This window comes from Chlorocebus sabaeus, chromosome 22, assembly GCF_047675955.1.
Source record: "Chlorocebus sabaeus isolate Y175 chromosome 22, mChlSab1.0.hap1, whole genome shotgun sequence".
Taxonomy (NCBI): domain Eukaryota; kingdom Metazoa; phylum Chordata; class Mammalia; order Primates; family Cercopithecidae; genus Chlorocebus; species Chlorocebus sabaeus.
This window is the reverse complement of record NC_132925.1, coordinates 76,891,344-76,917,285: the sequence shown is the minus strand read 5'-3', so window position 1 is coordinate 76,917,285 and position 25,942 is coordinate 76,891,344. Positions and strand designations below refer to the sequence as shown.

Genomic DNA, 25,942 nt, shown 5'->3' with positions numbered 1-25,942 from the left:
TCCACTTTGGTCTGATTGGATCAACTTAGGTCACCTGGGCACCTGACCTGTGAGTCAATTGTATTCCAGTATAGTGCTGTGTGTGGATGAGTCTGAACTCAGCTGTATCTACTTCTAAAGCTGGGAATGGGGTATAATTTTTCATACCTGAAAAAGTTACAAGTCTGTTTGGAACTGGGGAGTGAATAACAATTAGGTAACCAATTGTGTCTACTAAAAATGGGATATATAGATATTATATTTAAAATGTACAATAAAAAGCTTCATTTGAATTTCAATTGGCTGTTCATACTGATTAAACACACTGGGTAAATTTGTAGTTTATCCACTTTAATGATATGTGTTGAGTTCAAGGTTATGAAACAAGTGCAGATTCTCATCCAATGTAAATGTCTTATATCATTATTTTCCTCAAAAATCTGCTTTATGATAGGCCAGCTAATTTGCAAATAAAAAAGAAATTACTGTGTTCTAGATACCTTTGTTGCTATCATATTTATAGAAAATGTTTGGATTTTCAAAAAAATCTTAGGAATGAATTGTTATTGTTCTGTTATCTTTGTCAGTGACAAAGGTAGTATTGAGTAATAGATTGTGCTGGAAACAAAAGACTATGCCAAAGGATAGTGATTAGAGAAAGCTTTATATAAAAGCGTTTGGATGAGTACATAAGACAGAAATGCACAGAGTTCTTGCTGCAATTAGGGAAAGGGGAAATGTTCTGGATCACAAATCTCCCTAAATTTGGGCATATGCAATAAGTCTAATGTTGAATTTGGTTTTTCCTTTCCAGCTATCCTTACACTATATTTATTGCCAGATCATAAGGAAGTAAACACATGCTATTAACTTGGTTTAATATTTAACTTATGCTGCAACAGACCTAGCTTTCTTTAGTGAAAAGTAATGGATTGTTTTCCACACACAAGCAAATGGAGGGGGGAACAAGTGACACATTACACCCCTCTTTAAGAGCTCAGCATGGCCTTCTGACTCAAATGCTAATTGAATATTGACTGAAAGATAGCTTTGGGCTCTCCACATAGAAAGAAAACTATGAAAAGCTCTTCGGACTAAATGGCAAATCTACAATTGTTTAGAACTGCTGCTTCAGGGGGAGACATGCTTCTGATTAATTGAAACAAGTGCACATCTTAACCAGTGTCTGTTCATTTTGAAGGTCTATAGTGCTGAATCATAATACACAGCTGTACATAGGCTGCCTGTGGAAAGAAGATAGTAGAAAGAAATCCTTTTCTTTGCTCCACTGCTAGGCAAACAGGAAGGCTGACAAATTATATGGGGCTTTTGTCAAAACTCACAGGGAGTTGTTTCCAATCTGGCCATGGAAAAATGCTGGAGCAAATCATGTACTTTGCAAATGAGACATTGGTTTTTGTTGACAATATTCTTCACAAAATATAAAGCCTCAAGGTGCTTTATGGGAAAACACATCACTTCAAGACAAAGTCAAGGCCAATCACTCTCTATTTGCCAGTCACCCAGAAGTCTACATTATCTTTGATGGACCCTCTGCCTTGGTTTAGTGTTATTTCCATTGGAGCTACTCAGGGGTACAGATCATTTTCAAAGGCTCCCCACTGCCTACCAAATAAAGGACAACTGACAGTCTAGTAGCATTCAGTGTTTACCACTACCTGGTCCTAAGCTACCTTTCTGATCATGCCTTTTGTGTGCTCTTTACTGCAGTTTTGCTTGGCTTTTGTCTTTGCTCATGCTGTGCCTAGCATACCTGTTCTCCTTCCTACCTATGTTCAAATCCTACCTATTTCTCAGCTGCAAATGCAGCCTCCTCTAGGAAGCAGGCCCTTTGGTAAACAGTGTAGTGTTTGGAAGCCTTTCAGATGATGTAATGACCTGGTGACCCAGGAATATCTGAATCTTACCGTAAACCAAAATCTCCTGTTCTCTTAAGAGAGCTATACTGATAGATGATGATGACAAATGGAAAATACCATCATCTCTCAGTATCTGCAGGAGATTGGTTCCAGGACTGCCCCATTCTGGCATATACTACAATCCCCAAATCTGCACATACACCATTGGCCCTGTGGAACCTGCGTAGGAAAAGTCAGCCCTCACTACGCATGGGTTTCACATCCTGCTAATATATTTTCAATCCTCGGACTTGCACAGTTCAAACCCATGTTGTTCAAGGGTCAGCCATAAAATCACTATATTAGAACTTCTGAAGACTGGGCTGGAGCCTTTCTCTACTCCCATGCCCAGATCCAAATCTTACCACTTCTATTAACACATAAAAGATAGAAAAGATGGTACCAAAGAATGTACAAAAAGAGACAAATGATTGGGAATCTTATGCTTCCTATTTATGCAAATAACTCTAACCATTAAATGTGGTCCATCCAATAACTTTTCTGTAATCTTACCACTAAGATAAGATTCTTTCCACTTGTGGAGGAGTGAGAAAGGGCAGGGAGTTTGAAAGTACCCTATTCTCTGGGTGCCTATGCAAACTTAGGTTGGTTTGGGGGATGAAATCATATGGGAGAAAGGACAAATCCAATATTCTATTTTAGTGTGGTTGGGCACACTGAAAGTTTTCTCCCCAGATTCCAAACTGACACCACAAGTCAGGCTTCCTCCTCTCTCCTTCTATGGGCTTGACATAAACCTGGGTTTATTGTGGGGCTCATGCTTTCTTGGGGCTGGATTAAACTCCATCTGGATCCTTTAGGTCAGCTGGAAGCCAGATGGAATCACATGTTCATTCTCTGAAATGATGCCAGGTTCAACCCTATGAGCTTTGTCCAAGTGTCATTATGTGCTTCACAATGTTATGCAGAAGAGTTTTTGCACCTGCAGGGGCGTATCAGAATATCGGTCACTGAAATTAAATATAACTTAAAGGGCAGGCACTTTGCTTTACATTTTTAGAATTTGTGGAAAAAAAAAAAGGAACATTCATAGCCCACACATTGTGACAAGTACATAAAAGTTACTATAAGAAAATGAAGACAAAGGTCAACAATTGCTGTAGGGAAATGCCTTTGAACTATTGATTCAAGACACTTCTACATATAGGCATTGATTTTCTGAGATTTTTCTACAAATCTCCCCACAAAATTATAAAACTGATCTGTGCTGGATAAAACATTCAAGCCTAATTCATGACCTTTTCTTACAGTGTGAAGAAATTTATATCTTCTTTTCTCTCTTTTCCCCATACCTTCCAGACATTTCACTTAATCTTCTTAAAATGCTATGTTGGTCATGTCATTGTCCTGCTCAGAATTCTTCAGCAGTTCTCTATTGCCTACAATGTGAAGCCCCCCACTCCTTAATCCCCTTACCTTGGTGAAGGGCATCTACCATCATGAACCAACCTTTGTTCTTATTTTCTGTCCAATATTGGAATCTTATACAATTGTATTCATCTGTTCATATGTCCTCAAACTTGCTGTGCATTATCTCATCTCTGAAGAGAGTTGAAAGTATCCTTCCCTTCTCTCAAAATATATCACACTGCTATGACTTGATCTTCTCAGTCAGCTTGAGGTTTAGTTCAAACACCACTTCTTCCACCAAGCCTGGCCAAAGGCTATTTCATTCATTAGGCAATAGAGGCATGGGGACTGGAGCCTTGAAACTCTCCAAGGCACTAAAAAAATATCCAAGATCCTAAATATTGTCTTCAAAATGTAGGAATAAACATGAAAAATCTAAATTAATATTCAATTAAGTGACTTCCAAACACATATTGACTCCATTAATTGTTAAATTTAGTCCTCATAAAAATACTGATACCATTGAAAACAATGGTGGTTTTTTGTTGTTGTTTGTTTTTAGACTGAGTCTTGCTCTGTCACCAGGCTGGAGTTCAGTGATGCTATCTCAGCTCACTGCAACCTCTGCCTCCCAGGTTCAAGTGATTCTCCTGCCTCAACTTCCTGAGTAGCTGGGATTACAGGCTTGCACCACCACGCCCAGCTAATTTTTGTATTTTTAGTAGAGATGCGGTTTCACCACGTTGGCCAGGATGGTCTCAATCTCTTGACCTTGTGATCCACTCGCCTGGGCCTCCCAAAGTGCTGAGTTTACAGGTGTGAGCCACCACGCCCTGCCAAGGTTTTTTTGTTTTTGTTTTTGTTTTTGTTTTTTTTTTAAGTTTTCACGGATTCCTCTGAATGCACCATGATTCCTGATAAATCATAGTCATTTATTATATAGACAAATAGCTTCGAAAGCAAGATTGAAAAACATACATTCCAGTCTTTTCAATAACCAAGTAGATGTGTAATGTGACATACATTTAAATTTTTTATGAGGTGAGGTGGACCCTCTAAAAATGTGAATCACTATGACTTTCACAATTCTGCAATAAAATAAAGATTAAATAAAATGAAGCAATTTTTTAAAAAGTCTAAAATGGCCCAGGCCATTCTTATTGTAAATCCAAGACTGACAGTGCAATGGGAAGAAGCCCTAGGTGCAGTTAAGTGGTCCAGGTTGGTGCTCTGTAGCCCATTCCAACCAGTGGGACTTCTCCAGACCTCACTTTTACTTATTACAAAACAGGAATTTATAACTGTCTCACATATACTCAGAGGGTTGTTTTAATGAAGCAATGAGATAATCTCAGTGGATAGGCTACAAATTGTAGAGAATATGTATTACTATTCTGAATAGTTATGAACCAACAATCATGAACTCATGTATCACCTATTTATTGAACACCTATTATACATACATACAATCTGTCAGACACCTGGGGAGACTAAATGATCTCTGCAGAGTCAGGAGAAAGAAAAACAAACAGTTATACATTGAAGTAAGGTGTGCTGAATGCCTCAACGTACTTAACATAGCACACGGTTAAGTGTGAAGGCTAGAGTCAGACTACCTTGGCCCCAACCCATGTACTGTATCTGTGACCTAAGACAAGTTTCTTATCTGCTTTTCCTCTTGGTTTCCTCTTCTGTAGGATTGGGTGATTGATTAGTACCTATCTTATAGCGTTGCTAGAAAGATTAAATGAGATAAGGCTTGTAAATATATAGAAGGGACTACACAGGGTAAAGGGCCAATGAATGCTATTTATTCCTGTACTTTATAACTGAGTGTTACCTTTTACCTAGGAAAGTAATGGAAGGCAAGGTAGAGAGGGCTTTTCAAGCAGGAGTGCAATGATACTGAGGCTCACAGAGAGCAATGAACACCACAGGGATGTTAAGTGGCTTAATGGGCTGAAGCGAAGGGTGTGTGCAGGAAAACTGCAGTAAGTAAGCCTGAATGGGGAGTGAAGATCTACTTTTGTTATGCAAGTAAGTTTCTATTTTATCCTGTGTAGGCAACAGAAAGCTACAGAAGAATTCTCAGCCATTGTTTGAAACAATGGTATCAAATACAAGCCATGACTGTATTTGTGTTTCAGAAGTATCACTCTAGTAGTGGGTAAAGTATGGGCAAGAAAAGGGGCAAAGAGAACAGTGAGAACTTACTGCAAAAGTCCATGCAAGCAATCATGTGGGCCCAAGGCAGGACATTAGTGATGAAGATGAAGTGAAGGAGAAAAACAACGATTTCCTCAGGAGAAACATGGAGAGGACACATGCATTCTTTGGTGGTGAGGATGAACAATCAAAGATTTTTTTTTTTCTTTTTTTTTTTTTTTTTTTTGAGACGAAGTCTTGCTCTGTCGCCCAAGCTGGAGTGCAGTGGCCTGGTCTCGGCTCACTGCAAGCTCTGCCTCCCGGGTTCACGCCATTCTCCTGCCTCAGCCTCCTGAGTAACTGGGACTACAGTCTCCCTCCACAGCGCCTGGCTAATTTTTTTGTATTTTTAGTAGAGATGAGGTTTCACTGTGTTAGCCAAGATGATCTCACTCTCCTGACCTCATGATCCGCCCACCTCAGCCTCCCAAGTGCTGGGGTTACAGGCGTGAGCCATCACTCCCGGCCTGAACAATCAAAGATTTTAAGATGAATTGTACATTTGTGCCTTGGCCAGCTCAGTTATATGGTAGCGCCACTGGGTGGCCATTCACTGAGTTAGAAAATACAAGGGGAAAGAATCTGGATGAGAAGAAAAATTGTATCATTGAATGGTGTGAGGACATTGAAAGGAGATGCCATGGAGGTCAATGCTCCTTCAAGTGTGCTCTGTAGGCCTGTGTCATCTGTGAACTACTTCTTATTGGCCGTCACTGAGATGAAGTGCTTATACCAGAGATTACATCAATTTAATCACCATGCATACTGCTCAATACAGCTGACAACTTTTATAGCAAGACTTTCCTTGCAGAAGAAAGTAATGAGTTGATTTACATTCTAGTCCAAGTTCTTTACAAAGCATTTACTGACCTGCACCTGTCTGTGGCCACACCTTTAGCAGCCCTGATGCAAATGGCTAGATGTATGGGTCTGGCAGTCTGGCAAGAGGCCTACGCTGGAGACAAAAGATTCGCAAATTTTAAGTGTAGAGATGTTAGTAAAGTCATGGTAGCAATGGAGTTGCTGAGAAAGATGGTATGGACAGAAGAAGAGGACTGGGTTTTCTAGGACTGCCATAACCAAGTATCGCCAACTGGGTAGCTCGAGCAACAGACATTGTCAGAGGCTAGGCGATGATCAAGGTGTCATCAGAGTAGGTTCCTTCTAAGATGGAAGAATCTGTTCCATGCCTCTCCACTAGTCTCTGGTAATTTGTGGACTATCTTTGGTGTTCCTTGCTTGTAGAAGCATCACCCCAATCTGTCTTCCGTTTCATGTGGCATTCTGTGTGTGTGTATATCTCTGGGTCCAAATTTCCCCATTTTACAAGGACATCAGTCATAATGGATTATAGCCCACCCTAATGATCTCATCTTAATCTTTCAAATAAAGTCACATTCTGAGGCAGTGGGGGTTAGAAATTTGACATATAAATTTGGGGGGAACATAACAAACCCATAACAAGAGCCAAGAATGTAAATCTAGGAAACACCAATATTTACAATTCAGACACTCACCCTGTCCTGACTTAGTCTACATCAGTGTATCTCAACTTCTCAACCAGATTGCTAGGTTCCTACAGGTCAGGAAGGCCATCTAAAATGACTTTACATGCTTTTTCTACAGGATCTAGTGAGTTTCTTGTACATAGAAGTGGTTCAAACAACATTGTCTGATGATGTATAACAAACAAAACTTGAATATGGAAGAACCCCCAAGAAATGTTTTGAACACAGTATGTTATGACACACTGCCTTATAGACAACAGTTGCTATACTTGTCAGAAAAATCGCCAATGTACATGTTCAGGATGTATTTCAACTCATTTGCTTAAACAACTCTATGCCTACCATTCACACCAAAAGGCTGTTTTTCTACATGGGCAACAGAAGGCATAATTATTTGCAAGAATTTTCAATGTTTTCCCTTTGCTTTCCTAAGAGGCATAGTAGATCCTTCTCTGGACCACTCAGCATGTTTGCCAAAATCCCATTATCTTTTTAAAAGCATTACCACTCCCAGAGGATTTGCAACTTAGCATGTGCTCCTGGAACACTTAGGGATTAAAAAAAGAAAAAAAAAAGTTAACTTCAAAGTATCTCAGAACTTTTTTACTGCACAGAAGTAATTCTGAGAAGCACATGATGAGTTGATATTTTCCTCCCATAGGCTGCTGAAAAGACATCAATACATTATCAATTTATTTCATATCTCTTGATTTTAGAATGGTAGACAGCAGATTGGAACACTTGAGGGCTCGATAATTCAATTTATTTTCAAACCTTTTTCCCACTTGTTAAAATAAAAGGAATAACACAGCAAAACTAATTTTCTTTGACTAGTGAAATGTATCAGAGAAGTCCATATCTAAGAAGCAGTTTTACTTTTTATTGACGTTTTATACATAGCATATTCTTATTACCATATCCAATATGCAGTAGCTCTATAGTTATTATTTATTTATACCTTAACTATACCCAGAAAGGACTTTAGGCAGCTTACAATAAAATAACAGAAAATAATGCCAAAATCTTGTAAGAGAATAAAAGTAGAGAAAATAAGCACATTTATTTATGCCTAAATATGTAGAACTTACAGGTTCTGTGATATAACTTTGGCAACATTGTGGCTGATGGTAAATTAAACAGCCTAATTTTCACTAAATCAAATGAAATGTCCTAAAAAATGCATACCCAGTATGAAAACTTATTTCTTTGGCTTCTGCTGATTTTAATGTTTGATCACTTAAACACACACTATGGTGATTCAACTAGGATTCACCCATCGCAAGAGATTCATAAAGAACATTTCTCTCTATAATGGATCTAGAAATTTGTTACTTTTTGGTATTAACAAAGTTAAGAGGTAATAGATGGAAGGTTTCTGCAACATAACTTATTTTGAAGCCATTTGATAATTGGTTAACTCTGAGAAGCTTTTGTAAAAGTAAAAATTATAGAGACAACGTCTCTGTAATAAAGGTGACTGCATTTAAGACTTTTATTTCCTCTCTTTGGAAGCTCTCTAGGAAATAAAGCATCAGTGTGAAATCTCAACAGTTGAACACTTACTGAACACCTACCACATGTCAGGTACTGTTTTGGGAGATGGGAATCTTACAGTCTAGTGAGTGATAGGCATGTGTAAAAAGGGTAATTTAAATATAAAGTAAAGGAGGTAAAAGGAATGATTGACTAAGGAGTTACGGTAGTACTTAGCCCACTAAAAAGCTTTGAGTAAGGTTTCCTAAAGGAGATAACACTTGAGTTATAATAATTAAAGGATGAACAAGAGTGAATCGTGTGAAGAAAGGTGAGAAAGACATTTTGCAATAAGAAACAGTATGAGCAAAGATACTGTAGTCTGAAATACTGTGGAGGAGTTTGGGGAACTAAAATGCAAGAACACTATTTTTACTGTTACTGATAATATTTGCCCATACACCCCATATTAAAAATTTTAGATAAAGATTTTAAGCAACTAACATGTTTTTTCTCTTACAATGCTTACTATTTTTTCCCCATTTTACCGATCAGGAAACTAGGAAGTAAAGACATGGATAATGTTCCCAGGGTCACAAAGTCAACATGTCACAGAGCTGACCAGGAATTTGAACCAGGGACTGATAGTCTACAGAGTTAGAAGTCTTAGTCTCTGTACTCTATTGCATATTACCTACTTATGCAAGTCTTACTCTATCTAGATATATAAAGTTTTGAACATATATGCTTAGAATTTACTCTCTACACAAACATAAAAGTATTTTATGAGTTCATTTTTAATGGTCATGGTAATAGTCAATATCAATAGTCAATATGGTAATAGTCAATATCATTAGTATAAACCAACATATTTTAAAAGAGCTATTTGGATCGAGGACAAAAATATTAGGACTTGAAAAAGGCAGGTGACCTATTCAATGATAACAAACATAGTGTTTTTCCTCATAGTGGTTATGAAGAAAATAAGGAACTCTGAGGATCCCATCATTTACCAGTTGAGTGACCCAGCACCCCCTTATCTGAGTCTTCTGATAAGCTTGTGGCAAATCTTCCCGTGTACATGTGCTTGACATTAGCCATTTAAAATATCTCCTATGAGTTCTATCCATGTTCCTTTTGTTCAAAGTGAGGTTTTGAAGCCAGACAAATGGGTCCCTGTTTTTTGTTCAAAGAAATACAAGTGAAATGTCTCAACAAAAGTGGAAGAACAGAGATGTATTATACCCTGGACCCCATCTGATTTATAGGTGATACTCTAATCATAACTACCTGCCTTCTGGTATTCTTGCATTTTAGTTCACCAGACTCCTCCATACTGTTTCATGATGATCATCATGATAATAGCAATAATGAATATAAGACTTGTGATAGCTAGTACTTCATATATATTAACTTGGCCAGTCCTTTCAGATAAAAACATTGCACATATCAACTTAGCAATAACAAGAGCTAACACTTGTATTGCACTTACACATTCCGGACGTTGTTCTAACTGCTTTACTATATTATTTCAGTTAATTTTCACAAGAACCCAATGATCAAGGTACCACTGCAATTTCCATTTCATTCATGAGTAAACTGAGCCTCAGAGAGGTTAATTGTCTAAGATCACAGAGCGAGTTAGGGGTACAGCAAGAAAGCAAACCGAGGCATTCTAATTTCAGAGTCTATGTCCTTAACCACTGTCCTTCACTGTCCATCAATATATCAATAGCAAGAGATAGACTCAATGCATTGGCTTAATTCATCCCCCTTTCCTCATCTATTAAAAACAGAAAAGTAATCATATCACATGCCTAGACTGACAAATGAAAAAGTAATAATTCTGATAATCGGCCCTCCAATTTGGCAAAAAGTATAAATCTAATACCAACAAGAAAACTACTATAGTTGCCAGAGACAAGGAACACAGAGTTCTAAATTTCAGCTACTCCTCTTGGATGCTTTACAGGGGCCAGGGTCAGATCACTGATATTTGTTAAGCAATTGTAAAAGGAGATGGTGTTGGCAAGAACCAGATAGCTGGTATCCCACCATCCAGATTTATGTGGTGGATGGGTATCTTGGGCCAATTTAGTTAAAAGTGATTAACATTATATTATTTAAATGATGGTTGGGTAGTCTTATTTCCATTGCTTTTTGCAAATCCATAAAAACTCAGGCCCAGTGTTGTCATATCTTCCACTTGTAAGAGAAGCCAGAAATCCAGATTTTTTTATGTGAAATATTTTGATAGCTTTAAATGTTGAGAACTAATTCAAAATTTGAAAAGTGCTTTGTGGACAAAATACATTTGTGGATCAGTTTCAGCCCATAGGCCACAGTTTACAATCTCTCATGTAGTCTGCAGTCTTATAACCTTTTGAAATTTCACCTTATGTGAAGATTTAGACAGTTGGACTAATGAAATCTACCTTCATCTCTAACCATCTTGGATTCTTTAAGACATTGACTTGTTTTGTAATGTAAAATTGTACCAAACACAAGTTTGAATGAATTTATAAGTCTTGGTAAAAAGTAATCTCATTGTTCAGAAAGAACTATCAACTCCTATATCTGGAGAGGACATTAGAAATTATCTGAAGCTTGTCCATCCCCCTCTCCACATGAAAGATTAAGAAATTATCCCAGAGACTTGCCTACAATCAGTGGTTCATTAGTGGCAGGGTTTGAGCTAAAACACAGGTTTCAAAATACAGGTTGAGTATCCCTTATCCTCAATGCTTGGAGCAGAAGTGTTTTGGATTTTTACAGGATTTTAGAATATTTGCGTTATACTGGTTGAGCATCCCTAATCCAAAAATCTGAAATCCAAAGTGCTTCAATGAGCATTTCCATTGAGCATCATGTCATGATCAAAAAGACTGATTTTGGAGCATTTCAGATATTATATTTTTGGATTAGGGATGCTAAATCTGTATATCCTTTCCCTTCATCATCTAGCTTTTTTCATTCTGTTATGGAGGTCATTTAGGCTCCTAGATCCTGCCATTCCTGCAGTCACTTCTATACCAGTCTCTTCACTTACATGCACCAGTAAGTCACTCACCCTCTTTTTTTGATTTAGCCTGGGTTTCTGTCACTTAGAACTAATAGAATCTTACTGACATTGTCTAACAGGGACTCTTTTCCACATTTCTGCTACCTAGTGTTCTTCTCCAGACTGGAACACCTGTTTTTCCTATGCTTACTCAAATGAAACTAATTTTTAAAGACCTAACCCCAGTCTACTTTCTCTATGAAGACTTTCTTCTACTGTTGTATCCAACTGTGTGTGCATGACTCTTACTTCTTCCTTCCCCACTTTAGTACTTCTAATTAGCGTCTTACAACTAAAACTTTCTTATTCAGCTTATTTAACATATACGTATGTTATCTTCCAAACTAGAAATAAGCTCTCCCAATTCAGGAACCGTATCTCACAGGTACCAATTGCTTCTGTCATCGAGCCTGGGTGAGCACTTGGTGCAATGAGCAACTGGTTAGTTATTTAGAACATATTTCTAAGTTAGAACTGTCATCATTCCAGCTCAAGTTTTATAGACACCTGTCCCCAAATCACAAATACTGGTTATATTTCAATATGATAGCTTATGATTGTTTATTAAATTTGCTTTTACAGTGGGAAGATCCCTAAATCATTTGACTTTTATCATTTTAGTCAGTACAATTCTTCAGGGATGAAACATTTCCTTTGTTCTTCAGTCTAGTTTTAGGGAATCACAAGCCTATTCCAGGTGTGTAATGAAGCAAAAACCTCTCATGGTATTCTGCATCTTCAGAAAGTCTCTGCTATCAGTACATAACAGCGGCTTCCCAAAGCACCAAGGAAAATGGGGAGTTGGGGAATGCCAAAAAGCCCATTTAAATAATTTGGTTCTTCCCCTGATCAAGAGAAAGAATTCTTTTGAAGAAAACTTGGTTTAACAGTCTCTTTGTTCTCTCAAAAGGTAGAATTTTTTAAGAATGCAAATCATATGTTGCACTAACAAAGCAAACATTAAGAATTTTGACTGGTCGAACCAAGTGCCTCAAAATATATCTGAATAGACAACTTTATTATTGATTCATAACACACACATACTTGCACTCTCTCTCACACACATATATAGTTAGCTAGTACTAGGTCTTGATTTTTATGAAAGGTATGGCTTTTGAGTCTTGTCCAAATAAAGCCAAGTAAATGAATAAGGAAAGAATTTCTATGATTATGACTCAACATTAGCCATAATTTCATGGGCAGATATAAGCTGAATCATATGGAAATGAGTAGCTTGAACTTACAAGACATTTGTCCTCTTGAATGAAATAGGAATTGCTGTGTAATAGACAGTTTTAAGGATTACCCTTTTCCCCCATCATACACAGACACACATGTATACTATACCTATGTATGTAGACACAATACTCATTTTAGGCTATTTGAATAACTCCTACCTCATTTAAAAAATGGTCATGTCAATCTAAATATTACATGAGTTGCTAACACTGCCTGCTTTTACATTCCCTAACTATACGTAGCTAGTTCACACAAGGTAGCCACCCATCACCGTTACTACATAATTTAGAAACATATGGTATAGCTTTGCCATGCCAACTTCTAGGTATTCACTCTACCATTCTGACAAAAGAAGAAAAAGCAAAGAACTGCTTTCCAAATTGTCATTTCCGAGCTACTGAAACATACATTATTACATTCTGGTGGGGAGATTTTTGTTTTGGTCATAAATTATTATTGCCACCATGTTATATTTAGATTCACAGTAATGTAACATAATATACCAGTAAATTATAAAATGCTTTTTTCAAATAGTCTGTTTAAAGTCCCCTCTTTAATTGGGAAGATTGTTGGACTGCTTTTTCTCAGTAAAAGTGAAACCAAAGTAATTACCAAAATTATCCAAGTGATGGTAGTCTCCCTCTGTTCCTTCCGAAGTGTTCTTCTGAGCTAAAATCTTTTTCCTTTCAGCTTAAACGACAGAGTAAAGTTGGTATAGTCTAGTGTTCAAATTTACCCACTAACAGCCCATCCCTCTCCTTCATATTCTTTAAGAAGTTAAACCTAAGCATCCACTTTGCCCATAGTGACTATATTTGATGGGTGTCCAGAGGAAGAAAGGAGGACCTCTCTCAATTCAAAGAGAAATAACTCTGGGTAAAGAAGTACACCTGACCTGTTGTCAGGATTCTAGGGTTCTTTTTATCCTAGACTATTTCTAGCCAGTATCTCATGGGATCAGAATGCCTCACACTTCAATTGCCATCTTTTACCCATCTACATGGTGCTTTAGGCAAATAAAATTTCTGAGTCTCAGTTTTTTAAAAAACAAGGATGGCAATCTGTACATTGTTAGAGTTAGGAGATTTAAAAAATGATTTAAGAACAGAAAAAATAACTTCGGCTGAAAACTAAGGAAATCTGAATAAACTACAGACTTTAGTTAATAATAATGTATCAATATTAGTTTATTGTAACCCATGTCCCATACCACTGTAAGATACTAAGAAGGGAAATTAGATATGTAGTATATAGGAACTCTCTGTACCTTTTATCAATTTTTCAGTGAATTGAAAGCTGTTCAAAAAGAGCCTATTCAAAAAATGATCTATGTGCCTTTCACATAGTAGGCACTTTCACATAGTAGAAAAAGTGGTAGTCAGTATTGTGATATAGATTATTTGGTTTCACACGGTGCATTATACTCTGTACAATATGCTCTTTTCTCCATAATTCAGCAATTCCTTTTCATAGATTCTGTCTCTCTGACCTCCATGTCACCCTATCCCTTTCTCTACATTTTTCTTCTTTTTCTAGTTCATCCTTTTCTATCCTACTGCAAACTCACGTTTAGTTTACAACTAGTTTATCTTTCTTCAAGACTAACTTTAGCTCATCAACTCTATTTGTTGGCTTTAAACTTTACCACAGTGATTATGCAAACCTTTTAATTACTCTCAATGATTGCTTATTTTTTAAAAATCAGAGTTCCAAGCTTTCTACTTGAAGGAGCAAAACACACTTTTCTAGAAAGGCATTAAAAACTTACAAATATAGCAGTGAAAAATCTTTTTGTAATAAGGAGATATATATATATAATTTTTGTCAAAATTTAGCTTCCCAGTATAGCCAACAGCCCTGGGATAGCTTCAGTGGGATATGTATTTAGCAACAGTTTGTTGTGATAACTAAAAATAGTTTGACCAAATGCCAGTGTTATCAGTCTGTCCTGGAGTCTCTCTGATGTTAAGGTCACGCGTAAAAATGGAACCAGCATGCCCCTCAAAACCACAGCTTTGCGTGGATTCAGGTAAAACATACAATCAGATCAGAAAAATCTGGCCTCATAATGATCTCTAAGGTGGCTGAAGGTTCTGTTTAGAAGAATGTGTCTCTGTGGGATTTCTTTCTCCATGCTAGCTCTGGACTTAAGCATCTATTTAAAGGACAGCACTCTAGAGACTTTGATAAATGTGTCTAGACACCCCCACCCCCCACCCCTTTCAACCTAACACTTAAAGTCACAGTTTTCATTGTCAAAGGAATGGGATATTTTTGGCTGGTGCTGTTATTACTGGGATAGATTTTGGAAGTTGAAGTTTCCATGCTATAAAGACGCAATTACAACAGGAATTCCAAACTGAAATGTGAAACATTAGGCCCCGTGAACTCAACATCCAACCTTAAAATAATATCCCAAAAACTTTTACTGCTCTGAGGATACTTTTGCTCTACTGCAGTCCAAAATACGAACTGAAAAAACAAGGGGCCACAGATAGAGATGGAGAGCCGTGTGTGTAACCCATCTCCTGTCTCTCACCCTGGAAATGAGTTTTATCTTTTAATGAAACGATATCCAAGCTCATGATGGCTGAAATAAATCATCAGTGCTGGGTGGTGTGTGTACACATGTAAGCAAAACAAACAGAAATCTGTGCTAACTCAGGGTAAGGGTGGAGAAATGTGGAAAACCTAATGCTACTACAGCAACATGTTATTTGGTCTTAAAGGGCAGCAACCGAAAAATTCACTATTTTAAGACACTAGTCTCACAATCTTGATGGGGTTACGACTGGCCTCTCACACTGCCTCTCTGACTGGCTTTTCTGATAGCTCAAGTGCTGCAAATTTATTTAAAAGAATAGAACGCTGACTTTCTTCACTAACTCACTTCAACGGGGTGCCTGACTGCTTCTCTTCTGCTGCCACCCTCCGCCACTGCCCCTCATTTTTCAGTACCCCTCATCCCTTCCTCCAGCTAAAGAACAGCTGATAGAAATAGGCGCCTTAAAAAAAAAAAAAAAAAAAAAATCAAAGGCAGCCCAGAGCTGCTTCAGCCTTGCCCCAACCTCAGACAGAAAAAGCTTTTGATGCCTCTGATTGCGAGGCTTTTTGCAGCTGTACTTTATCAAGGCAGCAGTGGCAGGGCTTGGAGGACCCAGGCGAGCCAGAAGGTGGCGGCGAAGTCACCTTGGGAAGAGGAGAAGAGGGTCAAAGAGAGGAAGGCGGAGGGGCTGACCCGGACGGAAGGACCAGAGGGCGTGCCCCTGCTCTGGGGTCAGTGAGGAAGGGTCAGGGGGACTGGAGAGAACTCCAGCCATAAGGAAGCAGTGCCCCAGGACCCTTTGGCGACGCTAGTCGGTGATCGGCTGACCCGGGCAGGGAGAGGAGGGTGTCCTTCTCAGAGTCACGGGAAGCTTCGCCTTCCGGGCTTGTTTTCTCCCGCCTGCCCCTGCGCTTGCTCTCCGCCCCAGCGAGCGGAGCGCTGCTCCAAGACGCTCTTCTCCCTCCACCTCGGCGCCCCCGCCTGCCGTTGCCCCCGCCCGCCGATCGCACGCCCAGGAGGGCGGGCCCGGAGTTGAGCGCAGCCGCCCGCCGCTGGAGAGCGCTGGGATCCCTGCAAGCGAGCAAGGCCTCTCTGGGCGCCGCGGGCTGCAAGTCACTACCCGAGCCTTTCGGGCCACAAAGCGGGACCTGCCTGCCTCACTCTCCCCAACGCTCCCGGGCTGGGGGGCTCAGGCACGCGGCGCTGCGCTCCGCGGCCCTAGCCGGTCCCAGGCAGCTCCAGGAGCGCTCCAGGCTGGGTTGGGCCGGGCCTGCGCGAGCCCGGCCGCTGGGAAGGGGCCTCGTAGCCCTTTCCCCAGGGCGCGGTCTCCACCTTTCCTGCTCCTCCTCGCCAGCTGCGCCTCCAGCTCCCATTGTTCGCCCCGCCCGCCTGGCGACGTCCGGGTGCTGCTCCCTGGGCCTCCCAGGCGCACCTACCTTCTGCTGCCGGCGAGCCATGTCGGTGGGCTGCTTGGCATTAAAGGGGTAGGCGATGCAGCGCATCACGAACACATACAGCTGCAGCCTCTTCTTCCTCTCCTCCTCCTCTTTCTGCAGCCGCTCCAACTCTTCCTTCTCCTTCTCGCTCACCACCGACGGGCTGGGGCTGGAGGGCCGGCCGCCGCCAGCGCGGCTGCTGGGTTGCAGCCCCCCGGCCCCGCCGCCGCTGCTCGCGCCGCTGCCCCCGCCGCCGCCTGCGCCCACCCCGGCTCCGGCGCCGGCGCCGGCGCCCCCTAGCCCGGCGCTGGCGGCGGAGCCCTCGCTGGTACGGCTGGGAGACAGGCGCGCGCCGGACGCGGCCGAGCCGAGCACCTCCTTGCCGCTTTCCTCCTCCACGATCTCATCCGATTCTTCTTCGCTGGACGAAGGGTCCAGCATAGTGGCGCCTGGGGAGCGGGGTCTCTGGAGCCCCCGGCTTGGAGTGCAAAAGGTGGGGGGCGCTGGAGGCAGCCGGGGATCAGCTCTCCCGGGTGGGCGCTTCTCCCCAGGTCAGGGAGCGAGAGGGCTGCTGCTCAGCCTCGGCCGCCGCGACTGATCCTCTGCCCGGCGGTCGCGAGCTGGGCTCAGACCCAGGAGCGCAAAGGGAGGAGGGGAAGGGAGAGGTGCGTCCGTGGACTCGAGGTGGGCAAGTGGGAGAATCAATTGCAAGCCCTGAGCCCGCAGCCGGATGCCATCTGCGGCCGCTGAAGGAGGCGCCTCCAGAAAAGATGCCGAGTGTTGCAAGCTGTCGATGCAGCCAAGAGCCGAAGAGGCATCTTGCCGATTGGGGAGGGAGCGGCGCTTACGTGTTTATTGGCTTAACTCTCCCGTGTCCGCGGCGTAAAGGGCTGCTGCAGAGGGCTGGAGCGGGGAGAGCGCGGAACGTCCTCAGAGCCTCAGTACTTCTGACCCCAATACCTTGCCACCCTCCTCCCCTGCCCGCTTCGTGGATATTTTTTTTCTTGATCTCTGGCTCTCATTGCCTCAACCCCATTTCCCCTCCCGCGGACAAAAAGTTCTTGGGGGAGGGAGAAATCCGGAAACCAGCCGAGCGGGCTGTTTGGAGACGTTAAATCGAGAGGTCTTACTTAGGAGGAGGAAGTCCGTGAGATCTTATGCGGGAAAGAAAGGGTCCATATCCTTTCCCCAGGCTTCTTTACACCTGGGGCGTGGGGGGGGGGGGGGGGTGGCTGGGCAGCGTATTTGTCCCACCTGTGAAAACTCTGATTCCAGCAACTTATTCCGCATGTGCCCAGTCTAATTAAAATATAAGTTAATCAAATTTTGACTGGATTGGTGTTTCGACCGGGCAACTCAACCATTTATGTAGCGCCCCCGCCCTTGCCTACCCCCCACCCCCAAAATCTGTGATGAATCTTCTTCAGTTCCTAAGACCTGGGAATGCTTTCTGCTGAGGTGAGCCTACTAGAGAAATAGAAGGGTTTCTGGTTGCTTAACCCTCTCTCCATTCTGACTCAGTAGAGGCTTGGGGACCCCGCGATCAGACAAAGACACCCTAAGAACTCAGCGGCGTCAACATCTAATGCGTCGACTGTCGCACTCTCTTCACCCCTGCCTCTTGGGTAAACTATTAATACAAAGCAGCAGATGGTGCCTACCTTCTTCCCCCTGCTCCTTTCACTTAGGCCAATAAACCCAGTAAACGAGGGAGCTGGCCAGCGTGCTGAATGTAACCTGCGACCCGCAGATGGATGAAAACAAACCACCAGCCACCTTCAGAACTTAGGCTATCTAGAGACCTCTCCACTTCATCGCCTATATTTATGTATTTTCTAGTTCCCTGATTATCTGTGGATACTCGTGGGAGTGACTTTAATAGTGTAGAATGAGTTTAAAGTTTAAATCACGTTTGTCTTTACGTATTTTATAATTTACCGTGAGTTTCACAGTAAGCTTTGAGAGTAAACTGACCTGTTTGAGACCTGCAGAGGAACTCAAAACAACTCGTTTCACATTAACCCCAACAATTCTGTTTGATCTTTTGAGTTAAGTACTTGGATGGCTTATATTTGACTTCACCACCATACCTCAAGGGCACAACTTTTGTGACGATCACACATTTGGTAACAATATAAAATTTTTTTAAAAATTGAGCAATGTGGGGATTGTGACAGTTTTGCAGCCTCATTTTTTAATTCTTCTAAAGAAGTAAAGGATGTTCAAATCATGTGGTATTGGTTTTTCTGGAACAGAAAATATAGTAAGCCAATCAATTGATCAACAACCTTTATCCAGCACCTTTTAATGAAGTAATACATTGTTCTAGGTGCTTGGGATAGATAGAATTTTTAGAAGGCATTCTCTTAAAGAGTCTATAATCTCCTTTGGGAGTTACAACATAAACATGTGAAAAAGATTGACAGCACTTATTTTGAGGCAACATATCAACAAATCCAGGTCAGTAAACTGCAAAAAGCTTGCATGAATGAAGCAACTTGAAATGAAGGGAATCATAATTCTCAAAGAAGAGAATAAAATCTTAAGGGAAGAAACCATATACATGGGTGGTGAAAAGAGAAGGTATTGCAAGTGGAAAAAGTGGTTTGCAATGCCATAGTAATAGGGCAAGGGATCAAGTAAGGTTAAAGAGTGTTATGGAAATTAGGTATGGGTAGGTGACAGGAGGAGGAAAGAAAGAGCTGAAATTATAATCCATTTGGCAAAATAAAGGGACCATGTTTAGGACACAAATTAAGGAGTATGTGATTATTTGGGGAGGAGATGCTGTTGAAGGCCAGAAACAGGTCATTTACTGATTAAATATTTCTTCTGAAGTCTCTTTAGGCATTTAAATACTATCACATCAGACATTGGTGGCAAAGTGACCATGAATTCCATCTACAAAAACACTTGGAATTTCGCGATTGCTGTAATAAAGTTTTGTTTGGTATTTTTACAAATTCCTTTGGGATTATGTGGGGTTTTTCCAGGTATAGTCATTAATATAGAAACTTAATATCCACCTTTGGTAAATTACATAAACCTGTTATTTGGGTATTAAACATAACATTGCTTACATAAATCTAACAATCTTCTCAATCCCCCCCAAGAGTATTCAATCAAAGAGACTTAAATAGATTTTACCAGAAATACTTCCATATTTTTTTTCAAATGGTGAGCATTGCTGTCTTTCAAAATATACACCCTTTCAAAGACATCTCTTACCTTAGCTGAAAGTCAACTCAGTGTCCTTGGAGATACTCTAACTATTTGTTAGTGTTGAAGATAAGATATGCCAACCAGAACTTTTGAGGCATCTGAAGTAGGAATTGTGATTTATCTAAATGTACATTTTGATAACCAAGGGAAAAAATGACCATAGAACACATGCAAAGGCTCTTAACTTTTGTCTACCTCTTGTAAATATTTGTGTTCTTATTTTTAAAAATACAATTCCACCATAGATTATGATACATCTAAGAATTTATGTCCTTAAGCTATTTTACGTGCTTGCATGTTTGCCCCATATCCAGTTCTGCTTTGTAGAAAACTTGGATAACCTCAAGATGATGGAATAAGTTTTAATCTACTATCTGGAGACCATATCATGAAAGTAGAAGATATAACACTGAATTTTGTAATCCTACCCCCAAAATCAAAGTCTGCAGAAAATGGAAATGACTGAGACACTAAGCCAGGATTTCCTAATCTAAACCTAGATGATCTCCATCCTTCTATGAAGTGTTTGCCTTGATGTGTCAAAGGCCACAAGTATGGGGAAATATCTGACTTGCTGGCAACTGATAGTTCAGTGAAAACCAACCTCTTCTTTATGTCACACATAAAACACATTTCAATCAAATATAACTGAATTTAATGCCCATTTTGATGTTTTTGTGGGTTTGTTACTAAAAAATAGTTTAGCTAAGTTAAATCTTTAAAAAATCTCAGTAGACTTCATATTATCTAGATGTAATCAATCTCATCTAATCAATATTTAATTTTGTTTAAATTATAAGACTAGCTTGCAAGCTCCAAAAATGGGTTAATTTGATCTTATAGTGTGCCTGTGCCTTAGGTCAAGTTACATGCTTGGCCTTTCAACCCAAACAGTTCGGACTCTACCAATCAATAGCAGAGCTATCCTGAACAAACTAATGACTCACATTCACTATCCTCATCTGTGAAATGGGGGGTGGGGTGGGGTAATAGTACTCACTTCCCCTGGAATGACAAAAAAATAGATGATATATAAAAAGCAATTTTCAACTGATTTTAGCTTTACATTTTTTTCCCAGTGATCGGAGAGGGATGTGCCATAAATGAGATGACAAGAAATTGGACATGAATAATTAGAAGGAAAAGAACATGAAAAATCAAATAATTCAGAAGTTGGTCCTGAAAAATAGAAGAGTTGCTTATTTATTGACTTGATGCCTGTCTGGTTTTAGATAGTATTGTCAGAGACTTAGAAATGGTCTATTTTGTTTGAGAAACCTACTTTTCATCATTACTCTTTATATCATATGAGGATTCTTACTAAAGTAAAATGAAGCAGGTTAGGATGAAATTAAAAGATCATCATAAGGCTAAAAATATAAAAATCAAGCCACACTAAAATATCTTTCACTCTATGCAACAAAACATGTTTTGAAATGATAAATAATATTACTTGCAAGAATTGGTCTTGGAAAGCCACTCTCATTACTTAAGAAGATGAAAAAGAAAAGTGGGACAACACATTTTACAGTAAATATTTAAGTCAAATTCTGAAAGCCAACTATTCACAAGAGTAATCCTGTTTCTTGTGTACACAATTTCTTTTGATAGAAGTGAGAAATAGATGTGGTATGGATTGAAATGCAGTTTACACTGGTATTTACATGGACAAGATGGAGGGTTTTGTCATTTTGCATTGACTCTGAAATACAGTGTCATACCAGCAAATAAAAGGGGTAAAAAGTACCCAAGTAGCTGTTTCCACATCATAAAATATTGGGTAGATAATCTGCCTAAGTAGCCTAACTCTCCAATTAGGTTTGCCTTGATAAATGCTAACATTACATCTTCACCTTCTCAAAAGAATTTTCTGGTTTATGGTTATTTATTTTCACAAACTACAGTGGCTTTGGACTGGAGGCTTTCTTCAGATTGTAAATAGGAATAACTGAAATCAGGGTATTTTCATAATAATCAGTTTGTTTTCAGTTTTAAATAACTGAAATGGAGAGTTCCTTTGTTTAGGCTGCCCTAAAACAGAGGGATCTTACCCAATTTTTTGAAGGAAGAAAGTAAATAAGAAAAGGAGATTGAGAGAGGCTTCATGAGTAAAGGAAAACTAAGAAAATGTAAGGATGAGTCCTGATCAAAGAGTAGATACTGTCATCTGGGTTAGGGGACATTAAGGGCAAATATATTGGGGAAAATTCTCTAAACCAGCCCTGGTCACCTAGGTGCCAAACCAAACTAACAAAAGAGAATTTCATCTATTAAGGCCTGGGCCCTGCTCTTGGGAATGTACTTCTTCCTCTTCCTCTTCTTCTTTTTAGAGTGACACTGACCTTCCATTTTAGAGTCCACTATTCCAGCCCATTGTCATAAGAACTCCATCACTCTTCTCGTTTCTTTCATCAATAAGAGCCTTCTGTCCCAGTCTTTTCCAAAATAGTATTTGTGGAGATACTGACATGCTGTTATTTTTCACTCAGAAGTTGTACCTAATGATTTACCATGAGAATCAAGGGACTTCTAAAAGAACTTGGAGTCACATTATGATAGTTTCATATATTCCAACCAGGCATTTATGAGTGTACCAATCCTATTCTTTTATTGTCTCTTATCCCATGTGGGTCTTGAGAGAGATATACAAAGAACAGTTGCATATAAAAATCATAATGGCATTATGATAACTGGGACGGGGCTCAAAGCTCCCCCAACACAGAACTCTGATAATTCTAAAGTGAGTCATGTATTTTTGGCTTTATATCTAAGCAGAATCTCTACCTTCATCAGCCAGAATTCATATCTTCATGTTTTATCATCCTCTGCTCAGTGACAAGGTACAGGAAATGGAAATAACAGTTCAGTAAGGCAATGCCTGCAAAAAGAGAGAGATTGAAGGTCTTGAATCCACTCACCCCAGTCACATGGGGTGACAAACATTGATGACACACCTCCTTAATGCACAGAGTCCTACCCACTAGCAAACATGCCTCAACTGGCACATGTCACCTAATAAATCTAATTTATATTCCTTCTTCTTGAGGAGGAGATAGAAGAGGGTAGAAAAACAGGCTGACAGAGAATCAAGAGTTTGCTTTTTGTACGGGAGGAAAATATTTCTTTTTTCCTCACCTATTACTAGGTTCATGGCTGAGGCTCCTCTAATAAAAGACAGATTAACAAGAGAAAAGCACACAAATTTATTTAATACAAATTTTACATGACACAGGAGCCTTCAGAAATAAGGACCCAGGCCGGGCGCAGTGGCTCATGCCTGTAATTCCAGCACTTTTGGAGGCCAAGGGGGGCAGATCACCCAAGGCCAGGAGTTCAAGACCAACCTGGCCAACATGGCGAAACCCTGTCTCCACCACAAACGCAAAAATTAGCGAGGCATGTTGGTACATGTCTGTAATCCCAGCTACTTGGGAGTCTGAGGCAAGAGAATCATTTGAACCTGGGAGGCAGAGGTTGCAGTGAGCTGAGATCACACCACTGCACTCCAGCCTGGGCAACAGAGTAAGACTCTGTCTCAAATAAATAAATAAATAAATAAATAAGGAAAAGAAATGAGGGCCCAAAGAAACAGGGAAACCTGTATATTTTTATGCTTAGTTTTGATGAAGAGTGGCTAGTCATAGAGAAGTATAACTGGACAAAGGGAGTATGATCCAATGGTAGTAAACTGAGAGGGACTTAGGAAGGCCTGTTGGTTCATATTCTTCTCTATTTCACTGCATTTTCAAAGATAAGGCCATCCATTTCCTATGAATATATGATGGGTCCTTTCACAGGAGGATCTTATGACCTGCTTTAAAGGAAGTTCAAAGTATTCTTTCCAGGTTTTATGGCTTGCTTTAGGGAAAAAGGGTGTGGGAAGGTGAAACTGACCTTCCTGCTTCTGCTGTTTTCTCAAAAGCTGAGGTGCCATGTTCTGGGGTAACGTGTTCTGAACTCTATTGTGGGAAATGGTGGTGTGTGCCTGTAGTTCCAGCTACTTGGGAGGCTAAGGCAGGAGGATCACTTGAGCCCAGGAGGTGGAGGCTGCAGTGAACCTCCAGCCTGGGTGACAGAGTGAGACTCAATCTTAAAAAAAATCATAACCAAAGCTGCTACTTTTCACTAAGTGGGTTAGCCTCTTGGACTTCTGATTATTCTGCAAACAAGAAAGAATGGGTTTCTCATTAGTTGTATTTATTTGGAATTTTGGCCCTATGCTTGACAATATCTTTGAAGGAGATAATAAGCTAATGTATGCATGTGCTTAGAACAATGTGTAGCACATAGTAAATTTCTCATAAATGCCAGTGGAGATGGTGATACTGTTGAATACAATCTTTTGTTTCAGACAACAAGTCTGACCCTTATTATCTGGAAAGGAGAGGGGCTGAATTTACTAAGGTCAGTGAGAAACCTTTTGCCCCTTAAAAGGGAGGTCACCTAGGACTTACAACATGCAGTAGGCTATGAGGGTCAACACCAGGGCTGCAACACAGATTTTAGAGGGAGTGGGCAATGTGTTCTTTCAGGACAGATTTAATATCTTCTTCTTTACCCATTCTGATATCCTAGACTACTTTTACATTTTTGGAAGGTACCAGCATAAGGAAGAGATTTAAGTGAATGAAAATGACAACTAGTTAGGCTGGAAGACTTGAACAGGACTCTAAGGGGAAGCCATTGGAGTGTGTTTGAGGAGGTACATCAACTGCCATGGAGATACTTTTCCACCTTTTGCTGGCAGGGCATTATTTCATGCCATATAAAGACCAGTATCCAGACTTTCCTTGGACTGGTGAAAATCAATCTCCATTTAAATCAATTTATCATAGGAAAGGCAACAAATGTTTAAAGAATATCCTGCACCCAAAGTCAACTCAGTGAAGAGGCTGCAAAAAGTCAGTTCTAAACCATATGGTCTTATCTTTCCTTGCATTATTATTTATACTGCCCAACAAAATGAGAGTGCTCTGAGTCACCAGGTCACTTGTATTGCCAAGCATGTAAGCAGCACATTTACCACGCAGTAGCTTTAATCCATTTGATTACTTCAGAAAATGTGTGGAAAGGGAAAAGTTTATGTGTGCGATGATGACTTCAGACAGTAGATTCAGTAATCACATAAAATGAAGTAATCACTTTCTTTTCCACCCATGCATATGCATAACCTCTGGTGACTTCATTGTCAGTGGAAACAACCTCATCATGGAGTAACTTCATCCTGTGGTTCAACTACATATTCAGGGTTATTGCAGGTAACTGTCTTCGGTTCCTTGCTGACATTTTACTGGTTGGGTGATAAAAACTGATGAATGTTCAAACTGTACCCAAAGTCATGATACAAAGTATGTGACTTTAATTTCCCTTAGGAGTAACTAGTTCAAAAATACAAGAGAAATTGTAGCCTGATAAGGGTTTTTTCCCCCTAAATTTTTCCAGGTTGAGTGTAATCTAAATGAAAAAGACAAACATCTGACATCCCCTTGATCATCTTGATATTCCACAATAATTACTATAGTCCCAACGTCAACTATCTGGTCTCTTTGTCCCCATAATTACCCTCGTTATTATCGTGCTTTGTTTATTGATTTTTAATTCTTGCAGACAAAGTTCCATGGATAAAACATGTCCATGTACCTTCATTTTATTCATTTAGTTGTCTCTAGAAAGGAAAAGGTCACTTGCCCCAAGACTCGAAAACAGTCAATATTGCAAAAAGAGTACAAATTGTGCCACTGTAATTGGGCCAACCTGAGTTCAAATCCTTGCTTTATTAGCTGTGTGACCTTGGAAAAGAGAGTTGATTCTTTGATTCTCAGTTCTTCAATCTTGAAATTGGCAATAAAATATCAACAACGCATAGGGTTTTTGTGAAGATGATTCAAGTTAATGCATCTAAAATGCTTAGCACATCGAAGTTCTTTGCACACTAGAAAAGAGAAAAAAAAACAAATAAAATGCTAAACACAATGTCTGGTGCA

At 40.1% G+C, this 25,942-nt stretch overlaps 1 protein-coding gene across 13 annotated transcripts in view; it reads right to left on the bottom strand.

Moving 5' to 3' along the window:
- The window catches only part of CADPS (calcium dependent secretion activator), a 483,060-nt gene extending 465,125 nt beyond the window's left edge, over positions 1 to 17,935 (bottom strand). For 4 of the 13 annotated variants that reach the window (XM_073009975.1, XM_073009973.1, XM_073009974.1 and 1 more), the window contains exon 1: positions 16,737 to 17,934. In XM_073009975.1, the coding sequence (XP_072866076.1) occupies positions 16,737 to 17,177 (441 nt within the window). In that variant the 5' untranslated portion in view covers positions 17,178 to 17,934. Of the gene's footprint in view, positions 1 to 16,736 lie in introns of all 13 variants that reach the window. The other 9 variants (XM_007984856.3, XM_007984850.3, XM_073009977.1 and 6 more) reach the window with 3 other exon arrangements.
- Between the last annotated feature and the right edge of the window lie 8,007 nt (positions 17,936 to 25,942).